The sequence below is a fragment of the Enhydra lutris genome, unplaced genomic scaffold (genome assembly GCF_002288905.1).
Source record: "Enhydra lutris kenyoni isolate GAN:26980312 unplaced genomic scaffold, ASM228890v2 scaffoldscaffold1, whole genome shotgun sequence".
Lineage (NCBI taxonomy): Eukaryota > Metazoa > Chordata > Mammalia > Carnivora > Mustelidae > Enhydra > Enhydra lutris.
In genome coordinates, this window is record NW_019154085.1 from 3,123,852 (window position 1) to 3,145,579 (window position 21,728).

Here is a 21,728-nt window from a genome sequence, read left to right on the forward strand (position 1 = left end):
ATTGTAAAAAGCAATGTTCTCTATTTTAGAGATTGGAGTTTCCTAATTCCTCATTCTTTCAGACTAACAAATCCAACAAAACAACCCATCACTTTCACCATAGGGAAGGACTCTTGGTTAACTTGAGGGAAGACAAAAGCTGACAATAATACCAGAGACAACCTCATAAAAACCTTTTTGCTTTGCCAGAGATTTCTAATATTATAAAAGGAACACTTCTATAATAACATAGTTACTTTAAAATAGGTTTATATATCCAGAAAATTCTCTGAAGCATTAACAAAATAGCCAAAAAATTTCAGGGTTGTTTTTTTAATAATTATACATATGTTTATTTAATCAACATAAGAACTACTACCCAAAACCAAAACATAAGGTTCTCATTTCAATTAAATATTAAGACCTTCTAATTTTCCCATTTTTATAAAACGGGCTGGCAAACATTTTCTGAAAAGGATCAGATAGTATTTCAGGCTTTGCAGGCCTTAAGGTGTCTGTTGCACTACTCAAAGCAGCCGCAGACAACAGGTTAACAGCCCAGTGAGGGACACGCCAGTCAATATTTACTTATGAGCACAGATATGAAATTGCACATAACTTTCACATGTCATGACATATGAGTAGTTGATTTTTTTTTCCTCAGCCATTTAAAAATGCAGAAAACATTCTTAGCTTGTGGAAAACTCAGCAACAGGCAGCAGGCCAGATCTGGCCCATGTACTATAGTTTGCCAACATGTGCTCCAAAATAATACCTTAAAAATCTAGTCACCTTAGAATTTCAAATCGTTACTTCCCAGAGACTTAAAGTAATTATTCAAATCTTCATCAGTAACTTCTTTTAGATCAGCTGGTCTCCACTTTGGACTCTGGTCTTTATCTATTAAAACTGTCAAGTGAAGACATAAAAAATGTTAGTATGTTTCCTTCCGGTATTACCAGATTTTAATTACTAAATTGACAGAAACTACCTTACACAAGACATATTTTCTCTAGCACATTTTTTTCTGCAAAGTTAAAATTTTTGCATGTGTTCCATTTTTCTTTTAAATTAAGGCTCCATAGGATTTGGATGGACAGTAACGTACTGATGATGACTCACGCGGTCACTTCCCACTCCACTAAGTCTGATGCCTGCAGCTTGAACACAGCCTATGAACTAATGTGGCTCAAGCCTTAGTCCTCTTCAAACAAAATTGTAAATGAAATCTTGCTGTTATAAAGCAGCTAAAACCTGAGTTGGTGTGGTTTAAAGGGAAGGCAGGGGAGGGTGGAGGGCCCAGATCTGCCTTCTAAACTCCTCCGCGTTGAATTGAAAGGAAAATTACTTGAAGTAGAGGGAAGGGGGTGACTTTATGCATAATTCAATGTGGATACTGCTGTTCTGCTGAATCCTCTAGTTCACACAGCTCTGAATTAAAATAGCAGACTGTCTTCAGGTTATCCTAAGAAACTACTTCTCTTATTTCGGTGTAGTCATCATTTACTGTGGCCACATAGCATCCCCATGGGATCATAAGGATGAGGCAACTGGCAAACCTGTCCTTTAAAAAGGGAAGGGGTTGTCCGTTTCCTGGTTGTGAGAGAATACTACTGTATTACAGTCATTACTGCTTGGGAAAACTTGGTGACAGGTACACAGGATCCTTCTATATTATTTCGTACAAAAAAAATAGTGGGGGGGACTACACTTAGTATGGTTGTGGTAGAGAATTTTAACCATGCTTAAAATGTGCATAATTCTTGGGGATACCAGAGGTTTTTGGTTGTTTTTAAGATTTATTTATTTTAGAGAGTGAGCAAACGAGGGGGAGGAGGGACCAAGGGAGAGGAAGAGGGACTCCGGAGCAGAGCACGCTGAGGGCGGAGGCTGAAGCAGGCTCCATCTCCCGACCCCGAGACCTGACCTGGCGCAAACCAACACTTGGATGCTTCTAACGCCTGCGCCGCTCCAGTGTCCCACACAGGAGGGTTTCGAGTCGGGGCTGCCTAGCTACAGGTCTCTAGCTGTACCAGATCAATGGTAACACGGATGTTATGATCCCTGCCAATCTGACAGTTTTACATTCCCCAAACAGCATTAAGTAAAAACAATTCTGGAACATTCCTTTCTTCAAGAATCTCTTCCCTTAAGGCCCTCTGGCCAAAGCTATCATGGTACCTACCTCTCTGACAGTCTGCTGAAGGGCAAAAGGAAAGAATATTAATAAAATCTGTATGTCGTTCCACACAGACGGAATTTTTTTTTACTCAGCACAGATATAACAAGTTCCTGCCATGTAGACAGCTCGGGTTCTTTCAAGTCTCACGAGGCACCCACTCAAATTCCTTTTGGTAACTCAATAGTTCTGCTGAAATCTGTATTTACTTTCTTCTATAACCAGGAAGAAGCTTATTCTAGCTGTTAAGAGTAAGAATTTTTGACAACCATTCCCCTGAATTTGCTAGTTTATTTTATCTAATTTGCTAACATATTTTATAATTAGCAAACTGTAGCCAACATTCGGTTACTATGCACGCACAGCAAACAGGCTGACCCAGATAGATGCTGCTTGCAAAACAGGGAGGCTGTGCTGAGAGACGAGGCGGTGTACTCTCTCTTCATTCGAGGCGGTGTACTCTCTCTTCATTACAAAGTAGCTTGATAAGCTCCTGCGTTATGAATCATAGCTTTGGTGCTGCTCGGTTTCAACTGTTTCCGTCAAATAACTGACAGTGTGCATGAGAACCATACCTTTGATTTTCAAGTTTAAGAGGGCTGCTATCACATAAAATGAATGCATTAAAACCCAAGGGGCACACAGGTCCTCCTCATATCAAAGGTCCAGCCTCTGATCCACACGCAGCAAGAATTTGCAGGGAATTAGTGGGAAAATGCACATTTTACTTGTTTTTATAAAACATACAGCCATTTCCTCTGACTCAACTCCGAGTCCTCTAAAAGGATTTGAGCCTCTGCTTATTTCTGGCGTTGGGCTGTAAGTTCAGAGAAAGGATATACAGAGTCTCTACTATATTAAAGCCATCCGTAAAAATATTAAAAAATCAGATATGCAAAATACATGCAAGGGGAAACTCGCTCACGCAACATAAACGGCAGCTGTTACTTATGGGGATACGGCCTTATACGTACACTGTTCACAGACTTGCTGCGAACAAAAGATAAACCATTTCACTTTCTCTAAATATGCTAACTTTGGAGATGATAAAAACAAATTACTAAGAACATTAGCAGATGTTACTAATTATGTCATTTTTTTTTTTCAATGTCAGTGTTTAACTCTCAGGTACAGGCGAAGAGCTAACAGTAGGGAGTGGCCAGGCCAGGACTAGAGAGAGGAGGGGGAGGGGACCTGAGGCTTCTTACAAGGGAATAAAAGCAGTTTTCCAAGGCTCCAGCAGTAGAATGAGTTTTCAGACCCGGCTGTACTTAGCAGAGGCAGTTCATGTGACTGGAGATGCAGGATTACCTCTTACATACAAATGAGGGAGTGGTGACACAGGTTATGTGAATTTTCCAAACAATACTGATTTCAAAGACTGATATTCCCTTATGCGCCAGCTGGTAATAAGAAAGGAACAACTTTGCAATCTTTACGAAAGTGGAATTTTCACTAATAAAACAACTATTATCTTTGATTCACAGTATATGCTCACAAATCCTATTTCCATAATAGCCAGGAAGAAAACAATCATCACTTACCTGCCCTAACACCTTCATAAAAGTCATGGCCTCCCTGAAAGAAAATTGAGATTAAATGGTGAATCTCCAGGCATCCTTATTCCCAGTGCTGATCTGTCTTCTCCACTCCCATGGCCACAGCCTGAAATCAACAAAGACTGGACCGCCTGTATGACCCACTCTCTTGATCACCGCCTCCGATCCTGGTCTGCTCAAGCCCTACTACTTTTCACCACTTTACTGTGGTCACTTTCCCCTGAAAATGCCCTCATCTCCTTCAAGGCTTTTTCTCCCCTTGAGTCTGTCCTGGCAAAATCCCAGCACCACCTGCCCCTACCATTTGCATCTGCCTGCTTTCAAGGGGCTAAATCTTGGTGCAGAAAAATCTGTGATTGGTTTCATTTAAAATTCATGACCACAAATCTCAAACAGGCATGGAAAACTGCCCAATGGTCCATGTTCTCCTCAATTCCCAAGATAATGATTTCAACTGTCTTCTGCCTTCTCAACCTCTAGCCCTGGCAAATTTTTCTCTCACTGTATTAGCTAATGACTTAACTTCCTACTTCATTACAAAAAGAGAAGTGCTAAGCCATGAGCTTTTGCAGCTTCCCACTCCTGAACTACCTGCAGCCCAACTACACCCATCTGTACCATGCCTTCTCTTTCCTGACTACAGAGAAAGCTCTTTCAAAGGCCTGTTCTCCTCCCCTCCCCCACCATTCCTACTCATATCTCTCTTCTCAAGGACTGTGCTTGAGAAGGTCATCTATCTCTATTTTTACCCCTGGCATCATCAGTGTAGGCAGCAAAACTCAGTGACTGACTGCTGTTCAAATATCTGGGATCAGACGAATGGATAAAGATGACGTGGTAGGTATAAACAATGGAATACTACTCGGCCATCAAAAAAGAAATTTTCCCATTTGCAATGACGTGGATGGAACTAGAGGGAATTACGCTAAGCAAAATAAGTCAGTCAGAGAAAGACAATTATCATACGATCTCACTGATGTGTGGAATTTAAGAAACAAAAGAGGGATCATAGGGGAAGAGAGGGAATAATAAAACAAGATGAAACCAGAGAGGGAGACAAATCCTAAGACTCCTAATTGCAGGAAACAAACTGAGGGTTGCTGGAGGGGTGAGGGATGGGGAGTGGGGGGATGGGGGGATGGGGTAACTGGGTGATGGACATTAAGGAGGGCACATGATGGAACAAGCGCTGGGTATTATTTAATACTGATGAATCACAGACCTGAACCTCTGAAACCACTGATATATTATATGTTAATTAAAAAAAAACAGCAACAAATGTCTGGGCTCACCCGCTGCCTCTACTACACAGGAACGACGTGACCTTGGGCTAGTTAACTTCTCTAATGCCAAGTTTCCTTATATGGAATGGCAATACCACACCGTCCATGGGAGGGTTATCTTACTGCATATCCCAGCACAGTGCCTGACATACAGTAAGTGCTCAGTAAATGTTAACTACTATCGGTATCAGCATCATCTTTTGTCTCTACTGGGTCATTCCCTATCACTTATAAACATGTTCCAGCATCTTCCACCTCATAAAATAACAAGGAACCTCACTTGATTCCACAGTCCCAGCTTCTACCCCATTTGTTTCGAGAAGAGAAAGTCACATACGTAGAGCCTCCGCTGGTCCACATCCCATTTACTCATTTCCTCTCCAACTTGCCACACTAACTTCTGCCCCAGTGCTCCTCCGACACGGCGTGCCAAAATCCCCCGTGACTCCAGTGTTGCTGTATGTTAAAGATGTCTTCATCCTACCCTACTGGGCACTTCGGTAATACTCCCTTCTCCTTGACACACTCACTTCTTGCTTTTGCGACCCCACACTCTCCTGGTTCTCCCACCTGTGTCCTTTATCTCTTTCACTGCTTTTTTCTCTAATCCACTCAAAGTGCTGCATTTCCTGGGGCTCAGATCTACCTCTATCATTCTCGCTCTGCATGACCTTATCCATGCTGTACCTGACACATCAGCATCTGACTTACCAGTTCTGTTACATATGAGATGTCGCTTCTCTACTCAAAAGCATCCAGTGGCTTCCCATTACTCAGAACAAACGCCAAGTTATATGTGCTCTGGTTCCAGGTTACATGTGCTCTGTGCAGCCCTGCTCTACCCTGTTGACGCTGACCTCATCTCTCTCACTCATCGACCCCCTTCTCCGCGCGCTCCGTCCAGCTTCCTGCGGCTCCCGGATAGGCAGGTGCACCCCTGCCTCAGCTCTGTACCTGCCTCTGCCTGGATGCTTCTCCCCAGACCCTTGCACAGCTCCTTCCCTCACTTCCTTCAGGTTTTCACTCAAACAACATCTTCTTAGTCAGGTCTTCTCCGGTAAATCCCATCTGTAAGTTCAACCACACATGCCCCCCACCCCACCCGCTTTATGTCATATCCTCCTTCGCACTTTACTTTCACTCCTAGGTACTTACAGCCATAGACTGTGTACTTCACAGCCTTCCCTGTTTACGATCTTTCTCCCCCACTAGACAGTTCCATGAGGGGCGGAGATTTTGTCTATCTGGTTTACCTACGCATTCTTGGTACCTCTACCAGTGCCTAGCACATGGTAAGCTTTTTTATTTATTAAGTAAATAAATCTCCAAAGTTCTTTTTTAAGATTTTCTTTATTCAGAGAGAGAGAGAGTGCGCACGCATGGACTGGAGAATCTCAAGCCGACTCCCCGCTGAGCACGGAGCCTGACACAGAGACTTGGGGCTCGATCTCATGACCCATGATGACCTGAGCCGAAATCAAGAGTCGGATGCTTAACCGAATGAGACACCCAGGCGGCCCCTCCAAAGTTTCTCTTTTAAAAAAGTGGTTCTAATGTCTTTCAGACTTAAATCTCTCACCCACACCTCCTCCAAACTCCAACTCCTAAAGGCACTCTTTCCTTCCCTCACACTCATCAGGACCTATCAGTTCGTCTCTTACACTGGTCCTCAAAACCATTCACTCCTCTCCAGTGCTACCACCTTCGTCTAAGCCACTACTACTCTGCAACTGGATTACTGCAGTCAACTCGCATCTGGTCTCTCCATTCACTCTTGAACCCTTCCAAACCCATCTCCACCCAGCAGCAGTAACTACCTTCTTAGAGCAGATGCAACCAAATCATCCACTGCTGTAACCCAAGAGACTTCTCAACACACTTGTTTTTTACACGCTAGGTCACAGATGAGTGGACAACTCCAAGATGTCTTCCCTTTTTCTCTCCCACTCCCTCCTGCCCCTGCATCATTCTCTTCTATCATCAACCTGTATGTTTCCTTTGGAGCACTGACCACAATTTGTAATTATTTTACTTATTTTGTTTCCTTGTTCTTCATAGTCTCAGTAGACTATAAATTCCATAAGAACAAGGACTAGTCATTCTTTCTACAACGTAACACCTAGCACTGTGCCCGGCAACACAGCCAGCATACTTGCTGAAGGAAGGAACTGATCAGTCCAGGCAGGGCAGTGAATGTATGGTGGAAAACATGGACTGTGGGGTTCACTGGGCAGTGGTCAGGAGAGCAGGCCCCAGAGGGAGCCCACGCACTTTCACATACATGTGTCTGCCGCTTAAGAGCCATACCACTTAGGCACGTTACCTCTCTGTGCCAGTTTCCTCATCTGTAAAGTGGAGACAAGAACAGCTCCTATCATTCTAGAAATAGTGTCAAATGCAATGGAGAGGATACCTATGAAGCGCCTGTCCCGGTACTTCTCTTAACAGCAGACTTCAGCGGCTACTTACATCTTACTAGAAGTGTGACTTCAAGATTAAAGTGACTAATAGAGTTTTATTTATAGTTAAATGAACTACTTTGAATACCTTAATAACTATTTCAAGATATGAAAATCCATTAGGGAGACCTACTTTCTAGTTATTAAACAAAGTATTTCCTTTAGGCCATAAATTAATCTAAGGGCCCTCTACATATAGCCCAAAACCAATGATTCTGCTTTCAAAGAGTTTATCATCTAGAAGAAGTGTCTATGACTCTGAAATTTCTCATTAAATTAATATTCTATGTCATTGGTCTATTTCAAGTGTATTTACAATGTTATTTTCAATGTTTAATCTATTAATTAAGACACGGAACAAACTAGTAACACCCATTCCTACATTTTACATAGACATACACTCCTCATTTTACCAGTGAGGGGATTCGGATTTACAGAGTTCATGCTTCTTGCCCAAAGATCAGAGAGCAGGCCTGAAAAATGGTTTATTTCTATTTTGAACCCCACCTGAGATCAGAGGCTTTCTTACACTTAACACACAAATGTAACCGTTGTTTCCTAAGAGCTCAACTCAAGAACAGTGCCAGTGTGACAGTCCCGCGCCCCTTAAACTAGCTGGTCTGTTGTGCTTCCACAGAGCAGATTAACAAGTAGTTTTAAGGGTTTTGTTTATAGTTTTCTGTATTTTACATGCTCTACAATGAACATCTATTACTTTCATAAATAGAAAATAAATATATATATATTTTTAAATTCTTACCATACAAGCTTGACTCAGCCGATATTCCATAGTAAATACTTCTTGCAAGGTCTTTGAAGAGCCCTCGATGAGCTGCCTTAGTGTGATCTTTAGGGATGTCGGGGACATTTTATTAATTATCTGTGGGAGAAAATTTTTTTTACTAGTTTTAGCCCAAGTGTTCCTTTATTACCTATAACAAATTAGCTGAGTTTTGATATCTTATTAAAATTTGCTCCTTAAACAGTACTTTCACCTGATAGTTTCATAAAAGTGAGATTATGCCATAACCTCATCCTGTCAAAGCACCAATGGTTTTCTAATCTCCTGTAATAACGAAACAAATCATTCCACCAGTGGGATAAATGCTATACCCATAAATTAACAAAAGAAATCCATATTTTTGTAGCTGCCTGCCATAAATTATGATCCCAACGAGGTAAGCAAACAGTAATTATGCTGAAGTAAAATTAATATACATCTTACAAACAACTAAGATATCAGAGAACATTTTACTTTATAATATAAAAAAGGTACAGTAGAAATATAGCTCTTTCCTTCCCATTTTACGACTATAGAGAAGTGTTTGAACTGAACTACACTCTTTATCTAAAAATAAATCTGCTTACCTTAAAAGTAAGAAGAGAAAACAAGACACCACGAGGTGGTCTTCTATAGTATTTAAATACTTAATAAAGGAAGAGTAACAGGCCGGACTCCTTGGCCACAGTGCCATGCACCCCTTCCTTCTGAATTTAAAGATGGTGTTACTAGTGTTCTGACGCATGTGTGTGACTGTGACCAGCAGCTGCTGCATATGCTACGTAAGTCTGCTGTGTAGATCTATCATGGGCTATGTAAAGCTGATGCTTGCCCTGGTCTTCATAACTGCAATACAGCTTTCAGGCCTATTGTTGAGTGATTGTCTCAAAGGCAGAAATTTCAGTTCCTGAGTTCAAAGAATTCCCCCCATCAAGATTCCAGGTTCTCTGCAGCATCCTCAAGTGTGGCATGCAGATTCAGAGAACACGCCGAACGGACAGGGCAGGATCTGACCTAACAGCTGCTGGAACTTACACAGATGACTACTGTACAGGAAAAGTTCAGGGAAGCCAGTCTCCTACCTACAGTCACAATGCTGAAGAAAAGATGAGAAAGAGAGAAAAGAAACTAAGCCTTTTCATGCATCTGATTCATCTTCATCAGAACTCACCCTTCTGCCCCCAGCACTGCATGCACATGATCTCACTTAATGCCCCCGAAGCACTCCCACTCCACGGTCTCCCCTTTCTGGTTACAGACCACGAGGATGATGGCGCCTGCACAGCAGTCTGCATACTGTGCTAGGAGGCCCCTCCTTTTCACAGGCAAGTAGACAAGGGGTCCATTTTGCTGACAAAACTGCTGGTTTTCTCTAGCAAGAGCAATGACACAGGTGAACCACATGACCCAGGTGACCATCTGGAAGAGCTTCACTCACGGTGTTGAAAGCGGTACTTAAGGAGTGACATAACCACGTTCGATCTTTTCTAGTCTACAAAGTCAATGAAGCTATAGTTCCCTTTCCAAAAGGCTGTAGTATATAAGCCCACAATCACGTACCTCAGCACTACCATTATGACTAACTGCACTCTATATACAATCTAGAATTCTCAAAACACAAACTCTCTTTGCCATACTTCCTCAGTTGGCTACCAATTACTCTCATTAAAAAGGCCACTTAACAGGAAAACCATCCCATCTACAACTGCACCAGAGATAATAGTATACTTAGGAATAAACTTAACCAAGGCGGTGAAAGACCTGTATGCTGAAAGCTATAAAACACTGATGAAAGAAACTGAAGATGACACAAACGACAGAAAGATATTCCACGCTCATGGATTAGAAAAACCAGTATTGTTAAAATGTTCATACTACACAAAGCAAGCTACAGATTTAATGCAATCCCTATCAAAATACCAGCAGCATTTTCCAAAGAACTAGAATAATGTTAAAATCCATATGGACCCCAAAAAGACCCCAAACAGCCAAAGCAATCTTGAGAAAAAAGAATAAAGCTGCAAGTATTACAATCCCAGATTTCAAGATAATACTACAAAGCTGTAGTAATACTATAAAACAGTATGGCAATGGAATGGAAAGAGACCTCAGAAATAAACCCACACTTATATGGACGATTAACCTATAAGAAATGAGGCAGGATATATATACAACGGGGAAAAGATAGGCTCATTAATAGATGGTGCAGGGAAAACTGGACAGCTTCACGCAAAAGAAAGAAACTGGACCACTTTCATATAGCATATTAAAAATAAGCTCAAAATGGATCAAAGACCTCAATGTGATACCTGAAACCACAAAACCCCTAAAAGAAAACATAGGTAGTAATTCTGACACTGCCAGTAGAAATATTTTCCTATATATGTCTCCTAAGGCAAGGGAAACATAGCAAAAATAAATTAGAGGGACTACACCAAAATAAAAAGCTTTTACACAGTGATGGAGACCATCAACAAAATGACAAGGCAACCTACTGAATGGGGGAAGATATCCACAAATGATACATCCAATAAGGGATTAATATCTAAAATATATAAAGAACTTCTACAACTCAACACAGACAATCCAATTAAAAAACAGGCAAAAAACATGAACATTTTTCCAAAGAGGACATAAACATAGCCAACAAACACATGAAAAGATATTCAACATCACTGATCAGCAGTGAAATACAAATCAAAACCACCATGAGATACAGTATACACTTGTCAAATGGCCAGTATCAAAAAGATAAGGAACAAGCGTTGGTGAGGATATGGAGAAGAAGGAACCCTCATGCACTGCTGGTAGGAATGCAAACTAGTGCAGCCACTGCGGAAAACATTATGGAGGTACCTCGAAAAAATTAAAAAGAGAATGACCATGTGATCCAGTAATTCCACTACTAGGTACTTACCCAAAGAAAACAAAAACACTAATATGAAAAGATCCACACACCCCTATGTTTATTGCAACATTATTTACAGTAGCCAGAATACAAGAAGGAACCCAAGTGTGAATGAATAAAGAAGATGTGGTATGTATATACAATGGCGTATTACCCAGTCATAATAAAGAATGAGATCTTGATTTCTGCAACAACATGAATGGACCTCATGCATATAATGCTAGTGAAATAAGTCTGAGAAAAAGAAATACCATATGACTTCATTCATGTGGTATTTAAGAAACAAAACAAATAAATAAAGAAAAAAAACCAGACTTAAATACAGAGAACTGGTGGTTATCGGGGGGCAGGGGTGAGTGGAAGAATTGATGAGACAGACAGGAAAAAATGGCCACAAAGTAAGGGCTCCAGGTGTTTGTGCTGTGTCATGCATACATAAATACACTAGGAAAAAAAGGGAAGAAAATTTCAATTGAAAAGCTTCACTGGTTAAGACATTTAATGAATTAGTAATTAAAGAGATTTCCTGTTAACAGACACCATGTTAGAAAATAGTGCATTGACAACCCAAGGAAAACTAGTTTCCAACAATTCTTAGTATACTGGCAATCTGGCACAGAGACTCAGGGTTTGAACTCTAGAGTCCACAACTCAGTGGTAGAATTCCAGCCCCACCACCTTCTACGTGATTGATCTTAGTTTCTTCACTTCTCAGATGGAGACTGTAATACTGTCCATCTCAAAAATGGATAGTGCAAGGAGTCAGAAACCAAGCCAAACAGGGAAGGGAAGGGAAGGGATGGAATATGTACTGAGCACACTTCCCTTAGCTCACATGTGCACACACTGTACAAACACGGAAACCAGCCCGGTAAGAATTTATCCAAGGTCACTCAGAGAGGAGTCCAAACCCCAGCCTGACAATCCCAAAGCCTACTTCACTCTACACACAAGGTTATAGAGGTAATCAATGCCAAAAGCTGATGAAAAGTCAAGAAGAACAAAGATGGAGAAGACATCATGTCAAGTGATAGAAGTTAATAAAAACTTACTTGTGTAGTTTTGGTGGAAAGCGGTGGGGGGGGAGACAAAGTCAGGATGGTAGCTTGAGGAAAAACTGTTAAGAGAAGGCTTTTTCTTTTCCTTTTTAAGATTCTATTTATTTGACAGAGAGAGAGATATTACAAGTAGGCAGAGAGACAGTCAGAGAGAGGGGGAAGCAGGCTCCCTGCTGAGCAGATGTGGGGCTCAATCCCAGAACCCTGGGATCATGAACCGAGCCGAAGGCAGAGACTTAATCCACTGAGCCACTCAGGCGCCCCAAGAGAAGGCTTTTTCTAAGAGCAGGAAAGCTTTTGAAAATAAGGGCAGTAGGAAATGTGCATTCACCCAAGAAGGTAAAATTTTACAGATAACTGAAAGAGAAGACTGATGGCCAAGTAGCTCCTCAATGAGGCAGGAAAGGATGGAATGAAAGCACAGATGGGGATGTTTCCCTCAGCAAAAAGTGAGACACAGGTCAGAGGAATCGAAAGGATGATGCAAGAGGGTTAAAGGAGCTCATGTAATAGAGCCTCATTCATTACAAAGGGAACACGGAGACTATTCCAGAAAACTGGACAAATGACGAGGACTTGGATCTTCAGCTATGTCAGAAACGTGTATGGATACAATCATGTAACCACACAACCTGGTGAACATAATTCTCCTTCTTGGTAAAACACTGGTTAGTGTCGTAGCTAAATTATCCGGCCCTTTAAAAATAAGCTGTCCTATGTATGCCAAAGAGCCAACTTCTTTTTTCCTATATTTTTATCAAATAATTCACATTCTCCTCTCAATTCAGTATTAGTGAGCATCTACTATGCATCAGACACTTCAGAGGAGACAACAGTGAACAGGACATGGTTGCACTCAGAGCGTTATCAGCATTATAGTCACTGCTTTTTTGGTAAGAATCCTAGGAACTCTTCTTAAGTTTTACCAAATCTTAGGGATTTCCAACAAAAGAAAAACTCAGGATACCCCCTCTATCTCTCCCCTCAGCATCTACCAGAACACTCAGTAACATACAGTTTGATAGGCTTTATCCAACAAGCCTATACTGATACAATTAAAAGAACAATATTTTCAACAACCCTTTAATGATATAATTAGAAAAATTATACCAAGTTGGCCTCAGGCTTCTTTGAAGGGACAATACAGACATATAAGCTCCAAATCCTTCTCTGATTTAGAGATGATCTTAGAAAAGAAGCTACAGAGGTTTTTCTTTATAAAAAAAGGATGTCACTTATGACATTCTCTAAAAGCCTAGGCTGTCAGATTTAACTCCAAAAGAAGGAACCCCAGCAATTAGGAATTCGTGTATATTTGGATCATTTAAATTTACTATACTATGAACGGTGAATACTTTTCTAAATAATCTTACATATTTTGTACTTATACCTATAAATATTTTCCAAGTGTTCAGATTGACAATAAACCAACAGAAATACAAAATACCTGAACTAAAGCAAGTCAGTCTAATTCATAGCATACTGAGGTTTCACAGAAACATTTTTATTTTTAAATATATTCTTTATCATTCTGAAGGGTCCTATTATATAAAGACCAAATAGTACTTTAAAGAAATGGGAACTCGTACTTCTTTTATCTACAGCAAAGGCTTAGAGCCAGTCCAACAAGAGTGCTTTCTGCAATCGTATCTTAAGACTTTTCCAGTAATTTCTTAAAAGCCTTAGCAATTTAAATAAAATGGCAAAGATAACGTCTGAAGAATCAAGTACTGCTCTTTCATGATCTCCCAAATGCTCATGATAGTGTTTTAGGGTCACTGATAATCCATCAGTGGATCCATCACCGGAAAGCTGTTTCCTGTTTACACATATTGATGTATTTTCCCCTTTATGGTTTACTGTCCTCCTTCTCCAAAGACACAATGTACCCAGCAACACTGCCATTAAATTATTCTTACTCATAGCAATAAACAGTACAGTGTAATGGGGACCTTCAGCAAATCGAATACCTACTTCTATATGTCAAACTGTTTTTTTAATATAATTTGGTACGTTATTTTGATTTTTTTAAATAATTAGCTTTACTCACATGTAACTTAGATATAAAATTGATTCATTTTAAGTGCAGAGTTCTGTAACTTTTGATAAATGTATACAGTTGTGCACTACTCCTACAATCAAGATTTGGAACATTTTTTTTCTTTAAGATTTTATTTATTTATTTGACAGATCACAAGCAGGCAGAGAGGCAGGCAGAGAGAGGGAGGGAAGCAGGCTCCCTGCTGAGCAGAGAGACTGATGTGGGGCTCAATCCCAAGACCCTGAGATCATGACCTGAGCCGAAGGCAGTGGCTTAACCCACTGAGCCACCCAGGCGCCCCAGGATTTGGAACATTTTCATCACCACAAAGTTCTCCTTCCCTCAACTCTATCCGCAGATAACTGATGTATTTTCTATCCCTGTAATTTTGTATTCTCTAGAATTTCATAAAAATAAAACCGAAAGTAAGTAGTCCTGTGTGTCGTGTCTGCTTCCACCTGGCACAGTGCTTCCGCGACTCATCCGTGCTGTTTCACGCAGCGCTAACTCGTCCCTTCCCACAGTTAAGCGGTATTCCAGTTCTTGGCCATTATAATAAAGTTACTATGAACGTGTGAGGAAAAGCATCTGTGTAGCCATATGTTTACATTCTTCTTGGGTAAATCCCTCGGGGTGGGACTGTTGGGTCTCGCAGTAAATGTACATGTAACTTACGAGGCTGCCAAATGGCTTTTCTGCCAGCAACGTGTGAGCTGTCGACGTTCCATATCCTTACCAACACTTGGCGTTGGTACACCTACCTTTTACATTCTAGCCACTCTAGCAGATGTGACATCTCACTGTGGTTTTAATTTGCGTTTTCCTAATGATTAAAGATCTTAAGCATTTTTATGTGTGCTTACTGGCCATTCATACATGTTCTTTGGTGAAGTGTCTAGATTCCCATTTTCTAGGTGCACAGTTTGTATTCTCATTAACTTACAAGTGTTCTGTATATACAATAAAGCCGTTATCAGATATGAGTTCGGCAAATATATTTCTTCCCAAATGTGGTTTATTTTCTTCATAGTGCCTTTCAAAGAAGAAAACTATTTAATTATAATAAAGATCAATTTATTAATTTTTTTCTTGTGTAGCTCTTGCTTTTTGCATTAAAATGTCTTGGCTAACCCAAAGTCACAAAGATTTCCTGTTTTCTTTTAGAAGTGGTACAGTTTTAGCTCCTGAATTTAGGTGCATAATCCACTTTGACTTGCATACGGCGGAGTTCAGAGCATGTTACTTTGAGACAGGACACTTAGGCATATTGGTTATTTTGAGTTAAAGGCACTTGAGAAACAGTATGACCCTCCCTTTGTTCCAGGAAATAAAACTCCTATGTGAAAGATGCCCTGTGTGTAGCAGAAGGAAGACATTCTTTTCACCAGAGATAGGGAACATGCAGCCAAGACATTTATACAAATAACCCTCGTTAAACCAACCCTTACCTTCCCAGTTACTTCTTCACCATTTACTACCACTAGACCAACCTCCTTTCTCTTGTTAATTTTTCACAATTTTGTCTAAAAGGCATAATATCTTCCTGCTCTGGTTATTTGTTCATATCTTCATTCTCTTATGCAGGCTCCCATGTATATGTAAAAATTTAATATCTTTTTTATCTTTTTTCCTATCAATCTATCTGGCTTATGTCCGTTTAATTCTTAGGCTGGGCTGGAGACCCTCAGAAGACAGAGGAGAATTTTCTCCTTCCCTACAGGTATAAGAGAAGAGTCAAGCACTTTTTCGTCTCACATATGGATATTCAATTGTTCCAGGACCATTTATCGATCTCTTTCCCCACTGAATTATCTTGGGAGTTCTGGACAGCCTTTACTTTAGTATTAATTTACCCCCCCAACCCCCGCCGCCACCAACTAAAGTGTAAACCTTCTGGCTGATGGCAATATGAAGTCTCCAGACCTTTGTGAATCCTGTTAACTGTCCAAACTACTGTTTTCCTCTGGTTCTTTCCTGGTCTTGTAGAGTTTTACCTAAAACACGTATAGATCAATATTCTGAAAATTCCTGCAGGAAGGAAACCAAATCAATCTTAGGGCTTTTCTGTCTGTTTCCTTGCTCTCGGGAATCAGTCCTGTGCTATCTGCGTTGTCCAATATTAACAAACACTTGTTTCATATATTTTGTCCAGTTTTCTAGTTGTTTACAACAGAAGGACAATTTCTGTAGCACTTAATTCTTCATGAACACCTGTCACTTAATTTTTAAAAATAATACAGTACATGGCTAATTCTCAAAGCTTACAGAAAGATTAGTAATCTTTAAAATTTAATTTCTCTAATATTTTGCTGTTCTTCTTTCTTAAAATCTATACCTAATTATCCTTAGTTTTCCTTTTTCCCAAATTTTTCATGTGTATGATTTTACAGGAGCTTTTCATATTCTAAAATACTAACTTCAAGTATAAACCTGAGTTTCTTTTATTCTTCACAAAATGAGCATTCAAAAGTAAACAAATACATAAATCCCACACTGGTAATTAAAAGAAATTCCAAAGAATTTTAAAAGTTATCTAATATTTTAAAAAGGAACTTATATGCCCTTTAAGCCTTTGACACAATAGGCTATCCTCTCCTCTCCTCTCCTCTCTCATATCGATCACTAAGAATAAACACCTAAAACACAAGTCAAAAACAGCATGGGTTTCCCTGGCCATTTGCTCAGGAACTCCTTCCTGGACACTAACTGGACACCCTGTTCCTTGTTCTTATTTTTCTCTCTGGCCATGGACTTCCTACTCTAGCACTAAGGACTAGTGATCCTACTGAGATACCTTTCCTGGGCGTAGTGTCCTTGCTGACACAGTTGCGCTTTGGGAGGGTAGGGTCTCAATCTCTTCTACTCATCTTTCTTTGATTACTGATATCACTTGCAATTTTAAAAAATAAACACTTTCTCATTGGCCCTGAAGAACATTCTTTACTTTGGCAAGCCTTCTAGTCTTACTACCAGAAAAGGGAGATGAAACAGGAGAGCATTTCCTACAGCTCAATCGTGTTAAAAAACCAAAAACCACGTGGATGAAACTAGAGGGTATCATGCTTAGCGAAATAAGTCAATCGGAGAAAGACAACTATCATATGATCTCCCTGATATGAGGAAGTGGAGATGCAACATGGGGGGTTAAGGGTGTAGGAGAAGAATAATTGAAACAAGATGGGATTGGGAGGGAGACAAACTATAAGTGACTCAATCTCACAAAACAAACTGAGGGTTGCTGCGGGGAGGGGGGTTGGGGGGAGTGGGGTTATGGACATTGGGGAGGGTATGTGCTATGGTGAGTGCTGTGAAGTGTGTAAACCTGGCGATTCACAGACCTGTACCCCTGGGGATAAAAATATATGTTTATAAAAAAAACAAAACAAAACAAAACAAAACACCAAAAACCCACTGGAACACTTAAAAGATATGAAATAAAATAAAATGGAAAAAAAAAACAAAAAACAAAAACCTAACTAAAAAAATGGGCAAAGGACTTGAACTAGACATTTCCCAAAGATACAAATGGTCAACAAGCATACGAAAAGATGTTCAATCTCACTAACCATTAGGGAACGTAAATCAAAACCACAATGAACTGTCACCTCATAGCCATTAGGATGGTAGAAAAAAGATAGAGAATAATGAGTTGGCAAACTTTATACACTGTTGTTGGTGGGAATATAACATGGTGTAACTGCTATGGAAAACAGGATGGAGATTCCTCAAACAATTAAAAACAGAATTACCATATAACGCAGAAATTCTGCTTCTGGGTATATATCCAAACAAATTAAAAGCAGGGTCTTGAAGAGATTTTTCTTAAGATTTTATTTATTTATTCGAGTGAGAGACAGTGAGAAAGAACATGAGAGGGGAGAAGGTCAAAGGGAGCAGCAGACTCCCTGTGGAGCTGGGAGCCCAATGTGGGACTCCATCCCGGGACTCCAGGATCATGACCTGAGCTGAAGGCAGTTGCTTAACCAACTGAGCCACCCAGGTGCCCTTAAAGAGGTATATGTACCCACGTTTACAGCAGCTTTGTTCATAAAAGCGAAGAGGAAGAAGCAACCCAAATTAAGTGCCCATCAACAATGGATGAGAAAAATGTGGTATATACATACAAGGGAATATTATTGAGCCTTAAAAGGTCATGAAATTCTGGTACATGCTACAACATGTGTGAACCGTGAAACATCATGCTAGGTGATATAAGCCAATCACAATAGGGCAAATGCTGTATGATTCCACTTATGTGACGTATCCAGAGTAGTCATATTTGTAGCAACAGAAAGTAGAACAGTGGTTGCCAGGAGCTGGGGTAAGGGGGAAATGGGGAGTTATTTAACGGGTATAAAGTTTCACTCAGTTTTGTAAGATGAAAATGTTCTGGAGATTGGTTGTATAACCAAGTGAATATATTCAACAAAACTGAATTACATACTTAAAATGATGCAGATGGTAAATTTTATATGTATTTTACCACAATTAAAATGTACATACACGTACACAAGAGCATGGCAACTGGAGACTTAGGTTAAGTTTTCCCTAATGTGAGCTACACATCAGCACCTCTAAATTGCCCATATAGCTTACACGGACGGTCTAGCATCATGAACAACCTATACCAAAAGGGAGATTTAAAGGGGAATAGAGGGGGTGCCTGGGTGGCTCAGTGGGTTAAAGCCTCTGCCTTCAGCTCAGGTCATGATCCCAGGGTCCTGGGATTGAGCCCCGCATCGGGCTCTCTGCTCAGCAGGGAGCCTGCTTCCCCCCACCCCCTGCCTGCTTCTCTGCCTACTTGTGATCTCACTCTCTGTCAAATAAATAAATAAAATCTTTAAAAAGGGGGGGGGATTAGAGGAATTCCAACCACAAGCATTAAAAAAAAAAGTACTGAACTTTGAAGGAAAATCTAAGAAAGGACATGAAGAAACATAAACTAAGGTACTATGAAAATTGCATCAGTTGTAAGGAATTTATGAGTTACTCATATTTGTTATTTTTTTTAACCCATGCTATCCTTCAGTGATTAGCAGCAAAAACTTTAGAAATCTAAAGGATTAAAAAAATTTGTTTTTATTTAATGATAAGCAAGTATGTGGAAAAGATGATGTCCTTCCCCATGGGCAATTGTGGAAAGGAACCCTTATACATAGAGAAGGTGGTTGCAATCTGGACCATAAGAAGACTAGATCCTTAGGACCTACAGAAGGAGACAGGAGTCCCTGAAGGGCTCACAGGGGTTAGGAGCAACCCTAGAAGCTTACTGACACAAGTATTAGAATCTTTTAAAAAAAAAATTGTTCAAACATTTGATCTGCAAACCTTTCACTGAGGCAACAAAAGCTATTTTCTCCTTCAGGGCTACTTTTTGGCGTATGTTTCTGGCCGAGATAATTAAAACGAACCTTGCATGTAGGCTCTATCAGAGAAGCCTCAGCGGGGATTTTGGATCTTCATGTCACGTTGTTTCCAGCAGATACTAACATTCTGGAGCCACATCTGAACTACACATCAACTGAATAAAAATCAAAACCTGTCCTTCTGATGAGAGTGCTTACCGTGACCCTAGCCTAGGGTGATCCTCGCTGTGATGGGCGGCTTGCCAGGTGCCCTCCTCTGGGTGCGGACTAATCATATTGCCAAAGGAATAGGAAGAATATTGAAAGAATATTGAGTTCTATCCCTCGGTTCTGGGGTAGGCCAGTGGTTTTAAAATAATATGCCATCTTGCACATCTGTACTGCTTTAAAGTGACATCATACAGGCATGAGGTAATGTGCTGCATGACTATGTTCAAACGAAAGTACTAAGTGTCTACTTAACCGCTTGGGGAGAAAAACAGGAATGCTAGTTTCTATATTGCTCTGGAAACAAAAGAACCAGCTTCACATTAGAATCCCTGAAATATAAAATGACTGTGTAGATTTATGCGAGCATTCCTAAAAGCTGTTAAAATTCACATTAATTTACTATGGTGAGTTAAGACAGCATATGACTGGGCAATCTACTCTAATTTATGCCTGGCCTTGAATGTTAATAGAATTCTAATTACTAAATAAGACCCTACGAGACTAATTTGGGATTTCCACGTTAAGAATATAGTTCACAACGGGAGGGGTGCCTGGTAGTTCAGTCGGTTAAGTGTCTGCCTTCCGCTCAGGTCAGGGGGTTCTAGGATGGAGCCCCCCCATCTGCTTGGGCTGTCAGGCTCCACGCTTTGTGAGGAGTCTGCTTATCCATCTGTTTATTCCTTCTGCTCCCCATCAACCCTGATGTGCAAGAGCAGCTCTCAAATAAAATCTTTAAAAAAAAGAGAAAGAGAGAGAGAGACAATATAGTAAAAATGGGGAAGTGTTTTTATCTTCACAGGTGAAACTTCAAATATTTTGTAAGTTTTCTGACTACTGAAACGTGACAATTATACCTACAAACTGAAAAATACTATCAAATAAGGACAAGATATTAACAGCTTTTCTATAAAGCAGAAGGAAACACACTTCTTTCTCTTTGTGTAGACGTCTGAAATGTCCCGAGTCGCACGCTCACAGCTCCGAGCATGGCAGTACTCATGCACTCCTTTACACAAAATGGCTTTTGTTTTGCTGTTACCAGTCAAGTCACATTGTAGAAAAATCAAAGTGTGCCTAACACTGAGAAACACTGCTTAAAACTCAGCTCTGAGTATAGAAGGGCCTCTTACTAGTTTAAAAAGAATCGTTTTGTTTTGTTTTGTTTTTTAATTAAACCTACTGCTTAGAAAGACCATATACTGATCTGTTGCATATTCAACTGAATTTATAGATTCATGGCAGAATTACCATACATTATAAAAAAAACTATACTCCAGTAACCCAACACTTCTAATAAAAACGTCCCTAAATGCTTCTCCCCAGGACAAAGAGGGCTCCCTGAAGAAGAGGCATGCCTGCTGATGTCTCTCTCTGCTACAGTCATGGGACCTAAAAACAGCTCAACTTTGCTATCAACTTCCAGCAGGGAGACAAGGCACTTGGTTTAGATACAGGTTTTGTGAAAATGCTTTCTGAGACTCAACTGAGTTCAGGAAAAAACAAAAGACAACCCCCCCCCACCCAAAACCTGTGCAGTGGTTCATGTCCCCGCCATGGACCTCGGACACAAGAGGCTCTGGAGAGGCTTCCTTACCACAAGGTTTCACCACACTCAGGACAGAAAAGATCCATATATTACCTTCAACTGTTCTAGGGCAAAAGATGAACCATCTTGCTGTAAATTCTCAATTATCTGTTCCACAGTATTGGCCGAGAACCAACTATAAAAAAGGAAACACATGATTTCACCAATCTGCAAGCAATTTCTTCTTTCCAAAATAGAAATGAATCTAAACACAGGCTTTCCCCAAACTCCATTTCAATAATGAAAAATTTTCCACGCTATTTTACAGGATGATGAAATAAAACCTTGCTTCTCTGGGTAAGCGTCTGCAGTCTATTTTT

At 40.2% G+C, this 21,728-nt stretch overlaps 1 protein-coding gene across 4 annotated transcripts in view; it reads right to left on the reverse strand.

Annotated features, from left to right (window-relative positions):
- Positions 1-637: 637 nt before the first annotated feature.
- Positions 638-21,728, reverse strand: part of LOC111141560 (3-hydroxyisobutyryl-CoA hydrolase) — a 99,057-nt gene continuing 77,966 nt past the window's right edge. For all 4 annotated transcript variants that reach the window (XM_022494192.1, XM_022494219.1, XM_022494201.1 and 1 more), the window contains 4 exons: positions 21,463-21,544; positions 8,220-8,339; positions 3,703-3,736; positions 638-888 (listed from right to left, as the gene is read on the reverse strand). In XM_022494192.1, the coding sequence (XP_022349900.1) occupies positions 773-888; positions 3,703-3,736; positions 8,220-8,339; positions 21,463-21,544 (352 nt within the window). In that variant the 3' untranslated portion in view covers positions 638-772. The remainder of the gene's footprint in view (positions 889-3,702; positions 3,737-8,219; positions 8,340-21,462; positions 21,545-21,728) is intronic.